Source organism: Melampsora larici-populina, assembly GCF_000204055.1.
Source record: "Melampsora larici-populina 98AG31 unplaced genomic scaffold MELLAscaffold_19, whole genome shotgun sequence".
Taxonomy (NCBI): domain Eukaryota; kingdom Fungi; phylum Basidiomycota; class Pucciniomycetes; order Pucciniales; family Melampsoraceae; genus Melampsora; species Melampsora laricis-populina.
In genome coordinates, this window is record NW_006768783.1 from 33,259 (window position 1) to 53,201 (window position 19,943).

A 19,943-nucleotide genomic window follows, 5' to 3' on the forward strand; every position below is an offset into this window, starting at 1 on the left:
GGACAATTAATAAGCTTGATTTGATATATGATAGAGTGTGAAAACTATAATGAATTGAATATATAATATAAACCCCTGTTCAAATAATTATTATCAATGATATCAGAATTTTGAATTTTTTTGATTGGTCTGATGAATTGATTACCACACCATTCTTTCAGCAAAGATTCCTCATAGAACCCATCTTTGCCAGATTTGATTTGGATGAGATTGTGTAGTACACAACATGCCATTACAATCATGATTTGTATCTTGTATGGATATGAATTTGAGCCAATATAGGAAACCTCATCTTTGACACACCAAATATCCACTTGATTAGAATTCAAAGAGATGAAAGACAATGATGATATAGCTCCTTTGCTGTTTGTGGTGTTAGACCCAAATTTCTCCACTCCTTGAGGTGGTATTGAATCAACCGATAAGGTGCAAGGAAACCTGGTATGTTGGCCTGCAAGATAGAAATGGTCTACATTGAAATCAATACACTGGAAAATCAATTATCAATACAAAAGGAATCTTGAGGGAAGAAACTTTTGACTTACCCTCAGGTACCTCAAATCTACCTTCCTCAAGAGCTTGGCAAAGGACATGCACGTCTGTGTGTGATCCCTCTAAGCCAGCGTAGACAAATGTAAACAACATATTATAAGAGCAGCCTGCAAGGACATTTTGGGAGAGATCTCCCTTTTCATTGCCATGGACTGGCTGACGGTCAGGAGGAACAAGACAAGGGATGTGGGTGCCATCTATAGCACCCACACACTTCTTGAAATACAGGTAAAAATGAGTGTCCTTTCTTCTTTCTTTCGGACACAGTTCTTGCCCAGTAGGTTGTACTATGTATGGTTGGTAGTGCCAAGAAGCGTCAAAGGTTGGACCAGCAGGTATTACTCTGCCAACTTGAGGCTGAGCAAGAAAAATCACTGAATTTGTGAGCCAAAGATACTGTTGGACTCCTGGCATTGATGGCAATCCAGATATTTTGCTGTGATGAGACATAAGAATGATTTCCAGCTTATTGACCATCTGGAAATCCAAACTACCATCCCCATCATGTCATCCTCTTCAGAGTTGGACTCTGAGGTGTCCTCTGAATCCTCTCAATGATCAAGCTTCTTAAATTTGTCCTACACAAAGTTGTTCTGGAACTTTTCCACAAAGGTTCCAGAACGGTTTTCCACGAAGCCAGAAAAGAAAATTTTGGCTGTGTTCTGGCTTTGTGGCCTCGTGGAAAAAAAACAAATTTGAATGCCCCTTGCCCCTAGGGTCCAAAGGACAGCGCGATCTAACCTGATTCAACCCTGTAGCTACTGATCGAGACCTCTTCATCTTCCCCCTCAACCAATTCTCTTTCTTCACCTCGCTTCCACACCTCTGTCCTCATACACCACACTGTAGCCTGAAAAGGACAAATGAGGTCCATGAATAACATTCTTTTGTGTACGAGAAGATTGATAGAAACACATTGATAGGAAGAGGTTTTGGAAGAGCATCATTGATTTTGAACAAGATCAATGTCTGATCCTTCAACAGACAATAATCTAAATTAGATTGGCTTTTGTTGAAGATTGACAGGAACAAGGTTTATTTGATGATACCAGAACAATTAAAATAAGCTCTTGGATCTTAAACGAGATCGATATCTATTTGAATCAATTTCTGATGTTAATTGCAAACTAAGTCGTAAAACCAAATCAATTAAATTTGCAAGATTGATAGGAACAAGTTCTAATCGATGATACAAAAAAAAGCTCTTGGATCTTGAACAAGAGCAATATCTATCTGAATCAATTTCTGATTTTATTGGTGGACCAAGTTTATGCATTAAATTGATTACATTCAAATTATCATTGGTCAGAATTTGAATGATTTGATGAATAGTGATTTGGTTTTCTCAGATGAATCTTGGGGTTGAATGAAGTAAGTTGAGAAAGGTTGTTGGGTCAATTTGTTGTTGAGAAATTTGATTGAAGCGGTACTTGAAGGGGAATCTCGTCAGGCATGTTGTGATGGGGGATGTCGGACTAGATTGAGGATGTGGTGTTTTGATCGAAGTCCAGAAAGCCATAACGTATTCTGCCTTTCTGGCTTTGTGGAAAATGTGTTCTGGAACCTTTGTGGAAAAGTTCCAGAACAACTTTGTGTAGTATAATTGATCAACAAAGCTGGGAAAGACTACCTAGATTCAATAATTGCCTCAAAGACCAAGATCCCATGTAGAACTTCTAAACTACATGGAAATCAATACCCTCATGAAGAGATTTTGAACACTAGCAATGGTTGATTTCAAGAGCTCTGTTGTACGGACAAGCTTGCTTTCAAAGGGCTTAATCAAAGCCCTTGAAGGTACAGCTGTTTCAACAAAGATTTTTTTTTTGAAAATCTTGTCAATGTGCAAAACCCGGGTTTTGTACCTCAATTGATTTTGTCCCTGCGCTAATTGGAAGAATACAGAAAATAATAAACCTGTATCTAGTTTTTTTCTCTGGTTTTACCTGCTGCAGAGACAACTTTCTCCAAGAATAAGTTGTCAATCTTTTGTGAAACAGCTGTAAAATTATTATTCATCACAAGAGAAGCGTCACTCTACATGGAGCAGGTCATGATATTTTTATACATCATTGGGAATTATGGGTCAAATTGAGTGGCTGGCAATTCAGTGTTCCGGACATACCAATAACAAGTATTTCAACCGGGTTTGCAAGGCTATTGCTTCCCTTGAATCCATCTATGGTTGCTAGTGCCGAGAAGCATCAAATCTCGGACCGGATATTTCTCAAAAACTACACTTCAAGACAAGATTTAGTTATGTTGTAGAAACCAACTAAAACAAGAAGTTCAGATATTAGGGGTTGGGCGATAGTTCGACCAACCGGTTTTGCGCCTCTGAGAAGCCTCCCGAAAGGAGTCGAAGATGGAGGAGGACAAGTATTCTGGGTTTCATAGATCTGTTACGGATCTGAGCCCAGAGTCAAGAGTGTTTAGGCAATACCCAGGCAAGCTTTTGCCAGAAGAGATGGGTTAGGGGATATGTGAAAGGTGCAAAAGGGGTGTTTGCATGGCTTGTACTACGAGCCCAGCGGCACAAATTGCTTTGCCCTGTAAGCCTTTTGAACGGGTGAAGCTTTGGAGTTCTCAAGAAACGCTTTGTACTGGTGTGTATTTTTGCAAAGCAAAAAGATCAATAAAAGTTTTGGTCGGTTAAGGGTGGCTTCGATATTGCTTTCTAGCCATCTCAAAAGCATTCTTAAATCATTGAACTACGACTGAATGGGTTTTGCAAACCGGTTGGTCAAAATTTCGCCCAACCCCTATTGAATTTCCAATGGCTACTTTATACTCTCTCTTTTCACTCTTTTTTCACAAAACATGATTTTCAACATCTTTTCAAAAAAATGATTTTTCAACATGTAAAAAAGTCCTGTCCCATAACACAATTTCTAGAAATCACGATTCACAGCTAAGTGAACACACTCCTTCTGTACATACTGATCTTGTTTTCATCAGAATATGAGCATAAAGTTTTTTTTTCTTTTCATAATTCCATTTTCTTCATATAAATTTTCAAACTTTCCCTTTTTCTTTTTGGAAAAAAAAAACAAAAGAACAATGCATCAAAAAAAAAGAAAAAGGAGAAAAAAAAGATTAAATAGAAAAAAAAGAAAAAGGAAAAAGAAAAAGTAAGAATTCCAAGAAAAAAAAATCAACTTAATCTTAACCAAACAAAACCAAACAAAAAAAAACAAGTCCAAATGAAAAACACTTATTTACACAATCAATGAAACATATATATAAATATATATTCATACACACCATAAAAATTGAAGAAAAATTGAAAAAAAAAGTTCAGGTAAGAAAACAAAAAATGAAAGTGAAGAAAAATTCCAAAATATTTGAATTAATCTTAAAACCGTTTGATTTTTCTTGTAAAGTAAGAAAAAATAAAAAGATCACAAAAACCCCATAACATCCACACACCCACACACACAAACTTACACAAAATCACACAGAATCAAAAAAAAAGTGAGAGACAAAAACAAATCCAAAATAGATTCAACAACTCATCATACCAAAAGAAAAAGAAAAGAAAAAAAAGAGTGAAAGAATAATTAAAGATTTGGTAACCCAACACACACACACACACATCACAAGAACAGTTCAACAAGTTTTCAATTTGAAGAGATCATAGGTTCCGAAAGATTAGGTTGAAGTGAATCCGATTCAATCGGTGCTTGATGATGATGTTGAAGTCTCCAAGCTTCAACCCTAGGAGTATTACATCTCGAAAGACCCTCAACACTCAAATCCACCGTCTTCACTTCTGCCAAAGGTTGTTCTGCCATCAAGATCTTCCCTTCAGGTGTTCCAATCAAATTAGGATTAGGTGAAGGTTTAGCCGATTGATATGGATCTACAAACCATGATTTTCTTGACATCTTACTATGATCATAAACCAAAAAGTTTTCTTCCATCACTCTAAAATCAGCTGCTAGATTATCAATATTCAAATTCGGATTTCGTTTTTTCGCTTTCAATGGATTATCTTCTAATAAAAGTTCTTCAAGTTCATGTGTTGCATCAAAGTTTGCTTTTTTAGGCTATCATCAAAGAGAGAAAAAAAGATTCAATTCGATTTCCTCAAGTTTTGAGTTCAATCACATCATCTTTCGAAAAAAGAAAAAAGAGAAAAATCACTTGAAAAACTCACATCAGGTTCAAAAGGTGGAGTCACTTGAAGTGAATTGATCGCATCCCAATCTAATCCTCTAAACCAATCATGTGATTTAAACTTTTCCATACCTCCATTACTCTTACATCCTAATCGTTTATAAATATCTCGAACCAAGATCTTTTCCAAGAAATTCAAAGCTTCAGGTCCAATCACTTGAGGCAAACTTTCTGGAAATCTAGGTTCTTCTCTTGAAATCGCCGTCGTCAGAGTCGAATTGGTTTTACCTCTGAAAGGTCGTTTACCAAACAAAAGTTCAAAGGTCACCACTCCAAGTGACCACCAATCTATGGTAGAGGTATAACCACGTTTAGCTAAGATTTCAGGTGCCATGTATGCCATTGAACCGGCTACTGAGGTCAGTGGACGTCGTTCAGAGAAATGGACAGCGATATTGAAATCAGTTAGATGTGCATGACCCCGTTCGTCAAGAAGAATGTTATCGGGTTTAAGATCACTAGAATGGAAAAGACCAATAAGGTAAGATTGCTGAACTCGGTCAAGAAAAGCTTCATAGAGATCTGTGTGATAGAAGACTTACCGATGTACGATCCCCTTTGAATGTAAATAATCAAGAGCCAAAGCCATTTCACAAACATAAAACTTCACCACCTCTTCTTTCAAAAAACCAGCACGATCCAAATGAAATCTTAAATCACCACCTAACATAAGATCCAGGACCATAAACAGATTCTCATCATCTTGAAATGCATAACGTAGATTACAAACAAACGGTGAATCGATCTCTTCTAACAATCTACGTTCTTGAATGATATTAGAAACCGCTCGTTGTGAAACGATTCGTTGTTTGTTTATATATTTTAAGGCGTATAATGCTTTGGTTTGTTTATGTTGAACGACTCGAACCTATAAAAAGATGAAAAGATCAAGATCATTAGATAACTTCAACATAATCGATGGTCGATCAAATCCAATCCAATCCAATCCAATCGAAAAACTGATTCAAAGCACACTAACTTTTCCAAATGCACCTTTTCCAACCGACCTTAGAAGGTAAAAATGCCAAAGATCTACCGGACCATCAAAATCGATTTCCTAATAAACCAAAGCAAACCAAAGCAAACCAAAACAAAGGTTAATAAAGTGGGAAAGTTTGAATGATAGTGAATGAATATAATTACCTCCGGTTTACAACAAAATGCACCCATTTCATCTGTTGATTGAATTTGAATGTGAATTTGAAATGATATAAAAAAATGAAAGAAATGATTAATGAGATCTAAAAGAAAGAGAGGATTAAGATATGATGATGATGATGATAAAGAAAAAGAGAAGATGGAATTGATTATGATTGTAGTTGATAAATGATGATTAGCTTTGATGTTAAGAGAAAGAGTTGAGCTTGAGTATAAGTTTGATTAGCAAGTTAAATTAAATTTTCATTAACCAATCAAGTATGTATAATTTGACTGATGATGGATTGAAATTGATTTGTTGTTGTTGTTGTTTCTTGAAATTGAAATTGACTTTGATCTTGTTCTTGTTCTGATTCTGTACTTGAACTTGCTTACTTAAGAACATCGCCACCAAACTCAGACTCAGACTCAGACTCAGACTCAGACTCAGACTGTGTACAACATTCCAAAATACAGCTTGAATTCATCTCGCGTGGGAAAAGATCAGAGACAAAAATACTCTAACTTTCAATTTCACTTTCAATGAGAGAACATCCAATATTCTGATTGCTTGTTCTGTGCTAGCTCACTAGACTTTCCATGAGAATCATTTCACATTTAACTATCGGTAAAGGTCCAACTTAATACATCATCTTACATAACCCAACCTACAAACAATTCTTTTTAAATGTTTTCTTTACATCTTTTCCCTTAAAATCCAATCATGTAGAATAAACAAAAAACAAAGAATTCAATCACAATCACAATTTACAAAAAAAATCAACTTAATTTAAGTGGTTTCCAAAATCAAATCTATCAAATCAAATCTAATTATATCATTTTCTTTATTTGATTTTCAAAAATCAGTAATCCAAAACCCATCACAAATACAAACTTTATGAAACTCAATCAAACTCAAAAGAAAATCAAGTCCAAAATCACAAACCAATCGTTGATCAAATGTTTTATAAACCCTATCAAGTCGATTAAACCGACTTAACCTTTGTTTTTGATCTGGATCTTCATCTTCTTGATCATCTATCAATGATTTTTTAAAAAACCTTAAATTCTCAATCGATCGACGTCCACATTTACTACACTTCCTTATCCTATTCTCTTCTTCATGGTAAGATTTAATCTTAATCAATCTAATCACGTCGGTTTCGGTTTTTTCTTTTAATCGATCATTAACATCTTCATCAATTTGATATTTTATTCTTTCGTATTTGATTAGGTTTGGATACATTTCTTTTAAAGTGCTAATTTTTTTAATCGACTTTTGGATTTGAGATTCATTAATTCCATCTAATGGTACCATGTATCCTTTTGTAAATTTCTTAGTTCCACCTAAAAAAAAAACAAAAACAAAAACAAACCAAAATTAGATCATTCAATAAACCAATCACTATCAAATCTGTCAGTCAAGAATTCATGGATTTCACATACCTTTCCTATCCTCATTTAATGAATCATCTTCCAATTCACTCAATCCGATCTTCCTCATCTCTTTGAATCCTAAAACCAATCTATCAAGATCAATCCTCAATTGATTTTGAAGAAATTCTTGAAAAATCTTTTGTCCTAAATCGATTTCTTCTTGTGAATTCATTTCATAAATCCCTTTAAATCTCGGTAATGATCTATTCACTAAATTGTTCATACAATTCGGATTCTCAATGGTTTTGATGATCGATAAGATCATCATCGAAAGTTGAATTAAATTCTTAAGACTCGATTCTCTTGTAATCAAAATTGATAAATGTCGATTCTTGGAATCTAAAAAAAATCAAATCAATCTTCATCAATCTCTTTGCTTCTTTAACTTCGCCAGAGAATCATAAAAAAAACCCAATACATACCAGGTGAATCTGAATCCAGAATCCTTTCACATAAATTCATAAACCATTTAGTAATACTCAAGAACTGCCAAACCGAACCTACAAAACAAAAACACAACAACCCAAACCCCAATTCAAATCTCAATCTTTCTCAAATTCTCTAATATGTATCTATCACAAAGCAAAAATCTTAAACGAACGTCCAAAGATTTCATCCCTCAAAGTGATTCCAATCTTTAACATCACTTGAATTTGTTTAAGCAGAAATGCAATCTCAGCAACATTTTCATACCCATCAATCGCACTAAAAAAACAGTCAATCCCCCGAGAAAAAAATCAAATATCAATGATCAATTCTTCTTAGGATCTTATAAGAAGATCAAAGTAAAGAAAGCAAAAAATCCGAAACCGAACCTCCAAAGATCTAATCCTAAATTCAACCAATTCGAAAACCTATCATTCCAATCGAAATTCGAATTCTTACTCAACACTTCATCATCATCATCATTCTCAAGCACACCAAGACGAATTTCTTCATCTTCTTCATTCCCTAAACTTTCAAAATTCAAATAATCTTCAATCGATTTAAACATTTCATTTAAACTTCTTTGAAACTTTGGATGATCAGATAAGATCTTGATGATCTCATCAATCCTTTCTTTATTATAAATCGAATTTAAAATCAATTTAATCAAATTCAAACTTTCTTCTTCTCTTACTATTATGTTGTTTTTTTTTTGGCCAAAACAAACAAACAAATCAATCAATCAATTTCATTCATCGTTTCTTTTTTTTTTCAATTCAAAAAAGTCTAAAAGAATCGTTTGAAAATCTTAACGTACTTAATGGTAATGCTCTAACTTTTCCATTTCGATCAATTGAAAATGTTAAAGTACCATGATAAGAAACAATAAGTTGTTTAGCTTCACTTTCCGTCATCCTTAACGATTTCCTTTTCATAACCTCTGAAAGATCTCTCCTACAAAACGTCCCCAAGAAAAACCCTCAATACAATAAAAGTCTTACATGATGAATTAAATTGGAAGAGAAAGAGAAAGAAAAAAAAAACTGACTTATTTAAAATTAAACATTCAAATCGATGATGATCTTCATCAAGCTCACCAACATTAAACCCATCTTGATCATTAAAGTTTCCAATGTTTTCTTCGATTTCAATCACTTCTTGATCTTCTTCTTCTTGATCTTCTTCTGATCCTTCTCCTTTAGAAATTATACATAAAAAACTTTCATTCTCTCCTTTCCAATTCGAAATGATTTGTTTAATCTTTTCTCCAATTTTTAACTCTTTTTTAAAACATCTAATAAAACACTACATATTAATTTTTTTTTGTTTGGTGTATGTGTGCGTGTGTGTATATATATATATATGTGTGTTTTCCTTTAAAATCATCAGTATGTATTGAACAAAATTTCGATTCAAAAAAATCTTTTTCAAATGAAAAAAAAAAAACATAGATCAAAAAAAAATCGAAACACTAACCCATTCCTCTGGTCCACGTAAAGTCGTTTCATGATCGATTTCAATCTTTGGATTTCCATGATTCCCATTCCCATTCCCTCCATTTCCTCCATTCCCATTACTTCCATTTCCAAAACATTCTAAACCTAAAAACCCATTCGAAAGTTCAGATCTACAAAACTTAATCTTCCAAGTTTCCAATCGATCTACCAAACTTGTATCTTCTCTAGAATAACCTACAATCATCACCAATTCAGGTTTCAAATTCATCAATTCTTGTGCTCCTCCTCCTCCTCCTCCTCCTGGTTCCGGTGATGATGATGATGGTGATGATGGGATTCTGGGTGTTGATAAATGATGATGATGATTTAATTCCAAAAATTCCAGAGATTTTAATTTGATTTTGATTTCTTCATTAGATTCTGTTGGATCTAAAATAGGTATACTAGGTAAAGGTTGGATTGAAATGGCTATCCAAAAACGAAAAAAACCAAAACCAAAATCAGTGATTCCTCTTCTTAGAATCTTAATCATCAAGAATTTTAATATAAGAAAACAAACTAAAAACTCAACTTGGTATAATTCCATTTTCAAAATCAATAAACACTTCTACAAATTCAATTAATCCAAATCTCATTTGATTTCCTGCACCAGCTAAATCTTCACTTTCATCAATCCCATACAAGGGTTCAAATCGTTTACGTTTCTTGGTGTTTTGTTTAAAGGTTTTCATCACTTCTAATTTCGATTTTCTTCTTCTTTCTTGATTTTCAATTTCTTCTTCGGTTTCAATTTCCATCCCTAATCCAATTCCCATCCCAAGTCCCATTCCAAGTCCCATTCCAAGTCCTATTCCTAATCCTAATCCTTCATTGGGTGAAGGTCTAGGTTTCAGTTTCTTTTCATCTTCTATAAACGCTTCATCAAGTTCACCTAAACCTGTAATATAATCACCCATCTCATCATCCACTTCAACTTCATGATTAGAAGGATCGGTAGAATGATTCAAATCTTTTCCATGATCGATAGGTAAGATGATTTGTTTCACAGGTGTAGGGATGATCGGTTTCGTCCGACTTTGAAATCCAATCAACATCACCGAATCGATTTGATCTGTGAGACCTTCTTCAGATGATCCCATCGAGCTCGAATTAGGTTGACCTGGAAATCCAATCGAGGCGATCGTGAGTTCTTTTCGATTTGATCTAAAATCATGAATCATCGAATCAAATTGATTAAACCCATTCGGATTGAATTGAACGGTTTTCTCTCCATTCACTTTTTCCGTCATCAATAATGGGATCTCATTAAAAGTTGAAGCATTAAATCTTGATTGAAGAGGTGGTTCTAATGAAGGAAAACTTGATAAATTCAATTGAGAGTTTTGATGGGTTGGAAATGGTGATGAATCAATCATGATACCTAATCCTACATGTTTGGTGACTTTAGGATCAGTTAAAATTATCGGTTCTTCTGATGATCTTAATTCTGGATCATCCGTAATGGTTCGTTTTCGATCTTGTCGGTTCGATCCTGGTGTCGGAATTAAATGTAATGCACCTGAAGTCATTGTTGAACTTCCTAATGGTGCTAAAAGTACATGTGGTGGTAAATTACTTTGTCGGAATGGTAAATGAATCACAAATAACTAGAATTCAAAAAGAAGATCATCCTTCATTTCATTTCGATTCACATTCTTTTGGAGTTTAGAAACCAAAGTTGAAATCAAAACACACACACACACACACACTTACCTCATTTGTATTTAAAACCATCATCACTGTCGTTGCTTTGCCTTGACTAGCATTATCAATTAAACTTCCTGAATTCTTGATTGGTTTACTTAATTTTACATTCTTGGTACCTACTGAAATTCCATCTTGTTCCAAACTTTCATCTAATTTTTCAATTGACCACTAATCCAAATCAAAATCAAAATTCAAATCCAAATTCAAAATTCAAATTCAAATTCAAAAGTTAGAAGAAGAAGAAAAAAGAACCCACTTTTCTAGGCTCACCCAAGAATCTAGCCTTTAAAACTCTTTTGACCATGGGTTCAAGTGCTTGATGATCCAAAACGGAACGAACACTCCAATCACAAACGACTTCATCAAATGATAAAGTCCATTGATCAACCTGAGAATGAGATTGAGACAAGATAGAGATTCGAAGATGAGCCAAATCTTGAAAAGTCGAAGAAGTATGACTACAAATCAAAAGATACATTCCATCATTCGAAAATAACAGGTGATCGACTTCAGATCGGTTTAAAGGTTGTGATGATTTTCGATAAGACGGTCGATTCTTATAGGGTGGAATCGATGGTGATGGTAAGCTGAAATACCATGATGGTGTCTTTCGTTCATTGCTCGGTAAGATTGTAAATCCGATTCGTATGATATTTAAACTTGCTTGAGTTGATAATTCGGGATCTGGTTTGATGGCTCTTGCTAAGATTTGTTGTGAAGAATAAGCTATGGCTGTTGGTGATCTATTCAATTCAAATCAAACATTTCCATTCCCAAAAAGTTTTAGTTTTTAGATTATCTTGTTGGGGGGGTTGCGGTTTTAGATGATCAATTTACCTTGGTGGTAATTCATCATTTAATAAACCTCTTTCGATTCTAGCTGATTGAACATAAGTTTCGGTCACCGTTCTCGTTCTCGTTCGCGTTCTTGTCCGTGTCCTCGTTCTTGAATGGTTTTGATTTTCTTCTGTTTGAATTTGATGTTCTTCTGTTTCTGATTGATTGATGAGATGTTCTTCTAGTTGAAGTTCTATTTGATGATCTTGACTTGATCCGATTTGATGTTGTTCATTCATGATTTCCTAGTTCTGATTCTCGTGGTGAGTGGCCTGCTCATGAATTCTCACTCTCTGCACTTGATACATAATCCTTTAAATCACTTTCGGATCGGATATCAACCTCCAAACCATTTCTCAATAAAAACTCAACAAACATTCTTACTATCAAAATTCTCAAGAAACATCTTATTTTTTTGATCATTATTTTTCATTCATAAACCAGCAAGGTATGTATTCAACACACACAAGAAATAAACCAACACATCTTCTCAATAAAAAAAATTCAATGTAAATCTTTTAAATACTACATTGTACATACTACAAAAAAAAATAATAAACCTCATCATCTCTTTCATCTTCTTCTTCTTCTTTATCTAAAATGAATTTTTTTTTTGTTTTCGTTTTCTTAATAAAAATTCCATACAGAAAACAAAAAAAATAATATATATATGTAAATCATAATAAATGAAATTTAATCCTAGCAAGAAGAAAAGAAAAAGAAAGGAAAGATAAGAAACCATTCATTGATTTGATGTCATCAAGTTTAGATTTCTTTTTTTTCCTCTATAATAAATCCAAAAAAAAAAAGAAAAACCAAGATAAAAAAAACCCCCCAAACCCACCATGATCAATTCATCATCAAGCCAACACATCCGTCACTCCCAATGAACTTCTTCTTCTCCTAACACTTCTTCCACTCCCTCCTCCTGTTGTTCCTGTCGTTCCATTCGTTCCAGAAGTTCGATGATTCTGATGACCACTTCCATTCACACTTAATCCATTCCTACATTCATTTTGATTAGAATTCAAAATCATCGGTAACCGTTTCTTTTGATTTCCCATCACTCTAGTCGGTAATTTACTAGGTGATCCATTCATCCCTCCACCACCACCACCTCCTCTTAAATTGTACCGGGTCACCTTTTCTTTTTCTTTTTCTTTAGCTAATCCTTCAAATAAGGTACCTAAATCTTTCACAGCTTTAGATCTTCTAAAACCTTCGATCCCATTCCCATGAGTTTCTTCACCATTCGCTTTATTGCTATGATGGCTTCCTGTAGGATTCGTTCTAGAATGACATGATAAGGCTGATGCAGGTCTAGGTTTCGGTCGAGTCCTCATGCCTTCATGATTAGGTAATTTCATCCCTTTGAGATTCGGATGAGCTGTATTGGAATTCGTATTATTCGTTGAGGTTTTCACAGGTGAGCTGATCGTAGTGGTATTAGTAACAGGTATCGAATCTGAATTGGAATCAGCTTTAGATATTTGTGATCTTGGAATCAGTTTAGGTTGTGGTGGTGGTGGTGCTGGTATCGAACTCATTTCACAATCTTCATCTTCATTTTCCTGTGATGATGATTCGGTTTCAATCAGATTTTTACCTGCTTCATGACTCGAACTTCCTTTAGGTGATTGAACGGATTGATCGATTTCATGATTCATTCCAATCGAATTTCGGCTTTCAGGTGCAGCGACCATATGTCGACCTTTGGCTCCTGGTGTTTTTCTAGGTTGACCCGGTACAGTAAGTGGTCTAGTGGGTGATGTTTGATCTGTAGGTGTAGGTGTTTGAGCAGGTAAGATCAATGGGTTATGTTCAGGTGGTGGGGTGATCGGTCTCTCGGTTTTACTTGGACTGATTTGAGTTTCTTGTTCTGATAATAATTCATCCCTTGCTGCCCATTTGATCCATGTCATTTGATTTTCATACAAGAAATGTTGTTGAGGTCTAAATTCGAAAACCAAAATCAAATATCAAACGAATGAAACACATCAAACACAATCCATCCAAAGAAGTTCAAATCGATCTTGGTTTAGAAACTTACCCTACACATGTTCCAGGTCTCATGATTCTCATAAATCCAATCACTTCTTCAGCCGTAAAGGAATACTTATAAATTAGATAAGCTCCAATCAAAGTACCTGTTCTACCTAATCCTGCTTTACAATGCACTGCAACTACACCACCCTCTTCAATGATTCGATCACACATTGTAATAAACTCTCTAACCATTTCCATTGTAGGATTTGTACCATCATCAAAATACACTGTAGAAAGAAAAAATCGATCGATTAGCGATTTGAATCGAAAATCTTTTTAAAAAAAACACATTGGATCCTTACTTTCTTTATGAGCCATTCCTCTTTCTAAAAACCGATTTTCATCATACAATTTTTTATTTAATCTGACCACTAATCTAACTCCAACTTTTTCAAATTGATCTAAAATCATTTTAAATGATTTACCAATCCTACCACCTTGTGGTTCAACCGGTGAAGCAAATGCAATGAAATGAGGTGATAACCAATTATAATCTCCATTCTCTACCTTTTCAAAACATTCATATTCTTTTAAATCAAATTCATCTAATTTCAATAATCTTAAATCGATCGCTCGTTTCACTCCATATAATACATTTTGAATTGATAATTGAAAATCGGCTCTTGAGTATCCTGCGTCTCTAAATGGTTGCTAGAAAGTTTTTTCAGGAAAAATCATCATCAAAGATTAGGATTGAAGTTGATAAGGTTCAAGACAAAGAGGTGAAAAAGTCAAATTTGACAAACGATTTGTAATTGAGAGATCGGATGAAGTGAATCAGCAGGACTCCACCTCAGAACGATCATCTAAAGCAAAAAGGAAAACATATATCCAAATCCATCAGTCAAGATCGCAAGACGCGATTTAAATTAGAATTTGTGTTTTGCCCCCGAAAGACTTACACAATACAAAGAGATCAATAAAGCCGAATTAGCACGTTTATCAGGATCTTGAGAAGAATACATAATGATTCGTCTGCCTTCTAATACATGATCTTCTAATAAACCATGTAAATGTAAACAAAATCGATAAAGACAAGCACAATTTAATGGACCGGTATCCTAGAAAAGAAATCAAACATGAAGAAAGGATGAGTGTGTGAGTGTGAGTGAGTGGGTTTTGTGAGGAAACCTTTTGGCCGAAAATCAAATCACACAGAACCTACTTGAAAAAAAGATAAATAAACCAATAGATTATCAATCGTAAACCAATAGGTATCAGAATTAGGTAATGAATTTAATTTGTTGGGATCTGGAATCGGATTTGAAAAATAAGTGAAGGCTAGACGTGGTCCGAAATTACAGATTGGACCGATTGGATTAGGTAATAGATTCGATTTTGAAGTGGATTGGATTGGGAATTGAGATTGTGAGGTTTGAGTGATTGGAAGATTTGTGGTTGTGCTTGTTGATGATGATGATTGGTTTTGATTGATTTCTGACTATATGCATTCGAGTCAAAGTTGAAGATGGTAATGTGATGAGTTTTGATTTTGATTTTGATTTTGATGTTGGTTTGAAAGAGACTTACCATTTGAATGTCAGTTTGAAGTGAGTTTGAGTTGATAGTTTGTTGTTGTTGAGAAGTGGATGGTGAGTTGTTCATGGTTGATTTCTTTAAAACTGAAGTGAGTGAGTCTACTTTACTCTGATGGCTGATTAACAAAACTGAACTCAACTCAGTCTTACCAATTCCGACTTAAGCTTATGTCTCATTTCAAGTAGATTTCTCTCTCAATATAATTAAGTCTCACTTAAACACTTAACATTCTCTAAAGACTAAGACTACACTTAAAACCATAATGATACCTTCACCAGCTCTGTTCTCATTTTCTCCTCAACATCGAATCAATGATTGAAATAAGTGTATCCAATCCATTTTTTAAAACTCTTCCACTTCATCATCATCATCACCATCAGAAGATCAATGATGTAGATTCAAAAAAAAAAAGATTCCAAAGCGATATATTACAATCAAAAGAAAAAGAATCAAAGTATAATAAAGAAATGATCTAGATTGAAATAGTTTATTTATGATTTACTAATGTGTTCAAGGGATTCATGATAAATGAATAAAAAAAACGATATTTTGGAAAAGAAAAAGTTTGGAATACAATACACATACAGTCTATCTGATCAAAAAAAGAAATATAGAAACAGACCAAAACATATCGCAATCCATGACCATCAAATCAAATTAACCAAAACTAAGGTCAACTTGGATTGATTTTATAAAGTATCAAATTTAGTAGAAGAAGAAGTGAATGAATTGAATTGATTAGGATTCATAAATCGATTTTTTGAATTTAAATTTGATAAACTTGAAGTTGAAGGTGATTGTAAATTAGAACTTGTAGAACTTGAATAAGATTCTGAATCAAGTTGATGTTTAAGATTTGAAAAGATCTTTCTTAGAATTAAATTCATGATTGCAAAACTTATAAAATAAATCAAAAGTGTTAAGGGATCTAATTCATTGATTGAGGTCATCTTTTGTTTTTGAATTTCTTCGATTTGATTGGTTTTTGTTTTGGCGAAAGGTTGAGGAATCAAGAATGAATGAATGGTTGGATTTAGGTGGTCAAGAATGAAATACGGTGACATACGATTAATAGAGTTTGGGTCTTTTGAAGTGTCGTATGGAGTAAGTATTTAATCAAGATCAAGATGAAAAGATTCTTGAAAACAGTTTTTGATGAAGATGAAGATGAAAAGAATTAAAGCAAATAGGAGACTTGGGTTTGTTTGAAAGAAAACAAATCAAAACTTTAATCTTTCAGGGAAATTCAAATTGTAATCAGATGAAAGATCGATTTGAGTGATTTCATTCTCCTATCTCTTGGCATTCGCTTTCTTTCTCAATTCAGCTCAATTCGCTCTTGATCTTTGGCAATAATAATTTCGAAGAATTTCATTTGGTTATTCAAAGTTTTTTCACGTGCTACTACACAAAGTCTAATAAAACAGTACAAAGTTATCAAACTGGATGTGAAAAGTTAAAACTTTGAAAGAGAATCAGGTATGTATGTATGGAATCTGGATTACAACAACAAACTTTGTCAGTTGCAGATGTTAAAATTTTTGTACACTCAAAAGCCATTAGAAGCTTGACTTCACAATTGGGAATTCTCATCAAGATCGAGATACACAGCAGTTTACATTTATTTACACAGCGTCTTTCATTTAAAACATCTATCTATATCTATGGTCATAGGATCTTGTAAATCTAGATCTAGCCACACCTCAGCACAGCCTTCTTTCTCATACTTCTGCATTCGATTCATCAAAACGTTTCAAACCCACGTGAGAATTGAGCAAAGGTGTCAAGGTTGAAAGAAAGTGTAATCGGCCGGTGCGCCAGGGGATGAAAACAAGCTCTGGCACAAGCAAACACGGTATGTAAATATTTACATAGTAGCAAATCAAAGCTAATGCTGATGTTGAGAGATCATAACCTGGTGTCACTGGTTTAAGCTTGACTAAGCCCCTCTTCCAACACGGCCATGTTGACTCTTGAAGAAGGTTTTATGGCTTATACCTGACTTCGAGGAGCCTGAGACCAGCAAAATTTCCAAGCAATTTGGCTTGAAATCCTTTCTTGATGACTCTAAAACATTGTACAACCTCACCAAAAGATTAAGAAGAACATCTTATAAGCCTTGTAGTAGAACACACAGGCTTGTGCCACATACATAGCACCATTTTACAGTTACTCAATCAAAGTGACAAGTTTGAGATCTGGTGTTCTTGTGATTCTGGGTCATACTCAGTGTGTAGGCCTACAAGCATGCTGAACTCATCAAATTTGATCACTTGGTATTGGAATCAATTCTTCCCCACAATCTAGGTGTGGTGACACTGACAGGATAAAAATAATATGAGAAGAAGAAGAAGAAGAGCTTGGCTCTGCTGAATTTATTGCAAGGTTTCATAACATTTAGAGCCCTCAAAAAGGGATTTCAAACAAAACTGTATGAAATTCTTACTGGTCTGAAGCCAACACTGTAACTTTACTCCAACATGATCTAAACTTTGACAAACAAAATATAAAATATGATCACTATGACTCCTGACCAGAAAACATCATAACATATTGTGGTATATTTTATTTTCAAACTCAGCTCAACCCTAGTTATCATGATTTGGGCTTAACAAATAGTTTGACCTTAACCTTAATGTTCTACCCAACTGTCACACCATTTGCTTGTAGATTTCAGTGTAATGGAGGTAGCTGGCTTTTGGCTGTGGGCTATCAAATTTGAGACAAGACCCCAGGTGTCTGAGGGGCTTAGTTGAGCTTATTACTGGTTTGGGCACATGAGACATTCTAGCCCAGCCTCTGTGCAATGTGACTGAAAGAGAAAGAGCATAAGCAAAATAATAAAAGACAGGGAAAAATTAAATGACATAAGCAGCAGTTGTTGCACAGAGGAAGTGCTAAGCAATATAAGCTTGTACAAGGTTGAGGCTTAGAAAAAGGCTCCTGATGTCCCTGTTGGTCATTGATAGCCCACTTCCTCAAGTCTTTGCCTGCATTCTTTGCCCTTCCTGGTTTGAAAGTAAGCACAGCATAGCCCATAGCCAAGATTTATTTTCAAAAATCAACCAGGGTCTGTGTCACACCTCAGGCTTGACACAGCGGCATTGATTGTGGTCTTGGCTGCTACAATCATCTCAGCTGCATTGGTGGTGCAGTGAGGATCTATATCCTAGAGTCCAAACAATGCCAAAAGAGGGTTTCATTGTCCCTGCAATTGATTCCTACATACTAGCTTAATGAAGGCCTGGAGTTAACAAAGTCCCTTGCTCATTGCAAGGTTTCAAGAAAGTTCCACATAGATAAGTTCAATGTGCCCACCTCCAAGCTAGGGCTTGGAGGGACGCTGCTGCTCAAGGGACTTGCGGTCAAGACAGACAAGGATATTGTCAGATGAGAATTCTATGAAATAAAACTTAAGAGGTTATGTGATTTGTATCTCATTAGTCAAAGACCAGTTATACTACACAAAGTTGCTTCTGGAACTGTTCCACACATTTTCCAGAAAATCTTCCAGAAAGCCAGAAAGCTTCTGAGCCCTGGCCAACAAGGAATTCAAACATGTTAATTTCTTTCCAAGATTCCAGGAATCCAGAGAACACAGCCATACTTTTGTCCTGGAAATGTTCTGGAAAGTTACTGGAATGGTCTCAGAATCATATTTATGTAGGACATTTGAAGGGAACTGGGGGATGATGATGTCATAGACTAAATAATGTGCAAAGATCACATGGGAACAAGTATGATTCAGAAAGCATCAAACCATATATGACCACAGAAAAATCATTTGAACTCAAAACCCAGCCAACAAAGTATTCTTCAACAAGAACAGTCCATCTATTTAGTTTCTCTTTCTCTTCTGTATAGCATTTCAAAAAAATACTATATTGTCAGTTATTAATTCATCTGTCTAATTATACAGAGACTTCTATTCACAAATCACTTCAAGACCCAACCCATACATCAATACTCAATGATCTGAATGAAATTCATGACTTGCCTATATGGCTATCACTCAATACAAAAGAGTATGGAATGATGGCTATGTCAGATCTCAATGATTTACATTGGAAGAGAGGAATGTATTGTTGATAACATGGACCTATTGTATCATAGTAAGCAAATGTAATCCAAATGTTCTATCCCCAATTGAACACACACGCCGCCAGATGATTGATGCTCTGGAAGACCATGAATAAAATAGGCTCCCATTTTCATGGCTTTGAAGCAGAGAATCTTTGGCCAATGAGCCCTGGTGACAGTGTGAGCCATCATACCACTTTCACCCAAAACACAGATGTTTTTCCATTGCACAAGGATCAGAAATCAGACTGGGATATCAATATTGTCAAACTTTGAAGATTCAATGGAATTATGGGATCCCCTATTTGCCTGCACTGCCAACATAGATGCCTGGGGTTTGAGAAATTTGAGGCATCATTGGAGGCAAATCCTTGGACAGACCTTGGCCGGGGGTTCTATCATACGTATTCTCTTGCGCTGAGAATTACCTCAGATCAAGCCCTTGGAAGCTTCTACCAAGGTTTGGCATCCAAGGATACCTCGGAGAAAAATCTGAGGTAAATATGT

At 34.9% G+C, this 19,943-nt stretch overlaps 5 protein-coding genes across 5 annotated transcripts; 1 reads left to right on the forward strand and 4 right to left on the reverse strand.

Annotated features, from left to right (window-relative positions):
* Nucleotides 1-3,556: 3,556 nt before the first annotated feature.
* MELLADRAFT_48392 (uncharacterized protein) lies at nt 3,557-6,220 on the reverse strand (the record flags this gene model as incomplete). The annotated part of the gene is made up of 5 exons (XM_007410308.1): nt 3,557-4,601; nt 4,712-5,189; nt 5,274-5,599; nt 5,711-5,788; nt 5,875-6,220. The coding sequence occupies 5 exons, from the start codon at nt 5,899-5,901 to the stop codon at nt 4,173-4,175; spliced, it is 1,338 nt and encodes a 445-aa protein (XP_007410370.1).
* A 416-nt stretch (nt 6,221-6,636) lies between these two features.
* On the reverse strand, nt 6,637-7,215 carry MELLADRAFT_56122 (uncharacterized protein; the record flags this gene model as incomplete). Its single annotated transcript, XM_007410307.1, has 1 exon — nt 6,637-7,215. The coding sequence occupies one exon, from the start codon at nt 7,184-7,186 to the stop codon at nt 6,725-6,727; it is 462 nt and encodes a 153-aa protein (XP_007410369.1).
* A 1,968-nt stretch (nt 7,216-9,183) lies between these two features.
* MELLADRAFT_86525 (uncharacterized protein) lies at nt 9,184-12,010 on the reverse strand (the record flags this gene model as incomplete). The annotated part of the gene is made up of 5 exons (XM_007410306.1): nt 9,184-9,656; nt 9,760-10,834; nt 10,941-11,102; nt 11,191-11,677; nt 11,772-12,010. 5 exons carry the CDS (start codon nt 12,008-12,010, stop codon nt 9,184-9,186), a joined length of 2,436 nt encoding a protein of 811 aa, XP_007410368.1.
* A 1,665-nt stretch (nt 12,011-13,675) lies between these two features.
* Nucleotides 13,676-15,036, reverse strand: MELLADRAFT_36193 (uncharacterized protein; the record flags this gene model as incomplete). The annotated part of the gene is made up of 6 exons (XM_007410305.1): nt 13,676-13,724; nt 13,822-14,044; nt 14,120-14,468; nt 14,564-14,623; nt 14,720-14,878; nt 14,983-15,036. Coding segments are annotated over 6 exons (894 nt in total), but the record flags the coding sequence as incomplete, so codon positions are not given.
* Nucleotides 15,037-15,884: 848 nt separating this feature from the next.
* MELLADRAFT_86527 (uncharacterized protein) lies at nt 15,885-16,043 on the forward strand (the record flags this gene model as incomplete). Its single annotated transcript, XM_007410133.1, has 1 exon — nt 15,885-16,043. The coding sequence occupies one exon, from the start codon at nt 15,885-15,887 to the stop codon at nt 16,041-16,043; it is 159 nt and encodes a 52-aa protein (XP_007410195.1).
* Between the last annotated feature and the right edge of the window lie 3,900 nt (nt 16,044-19,943).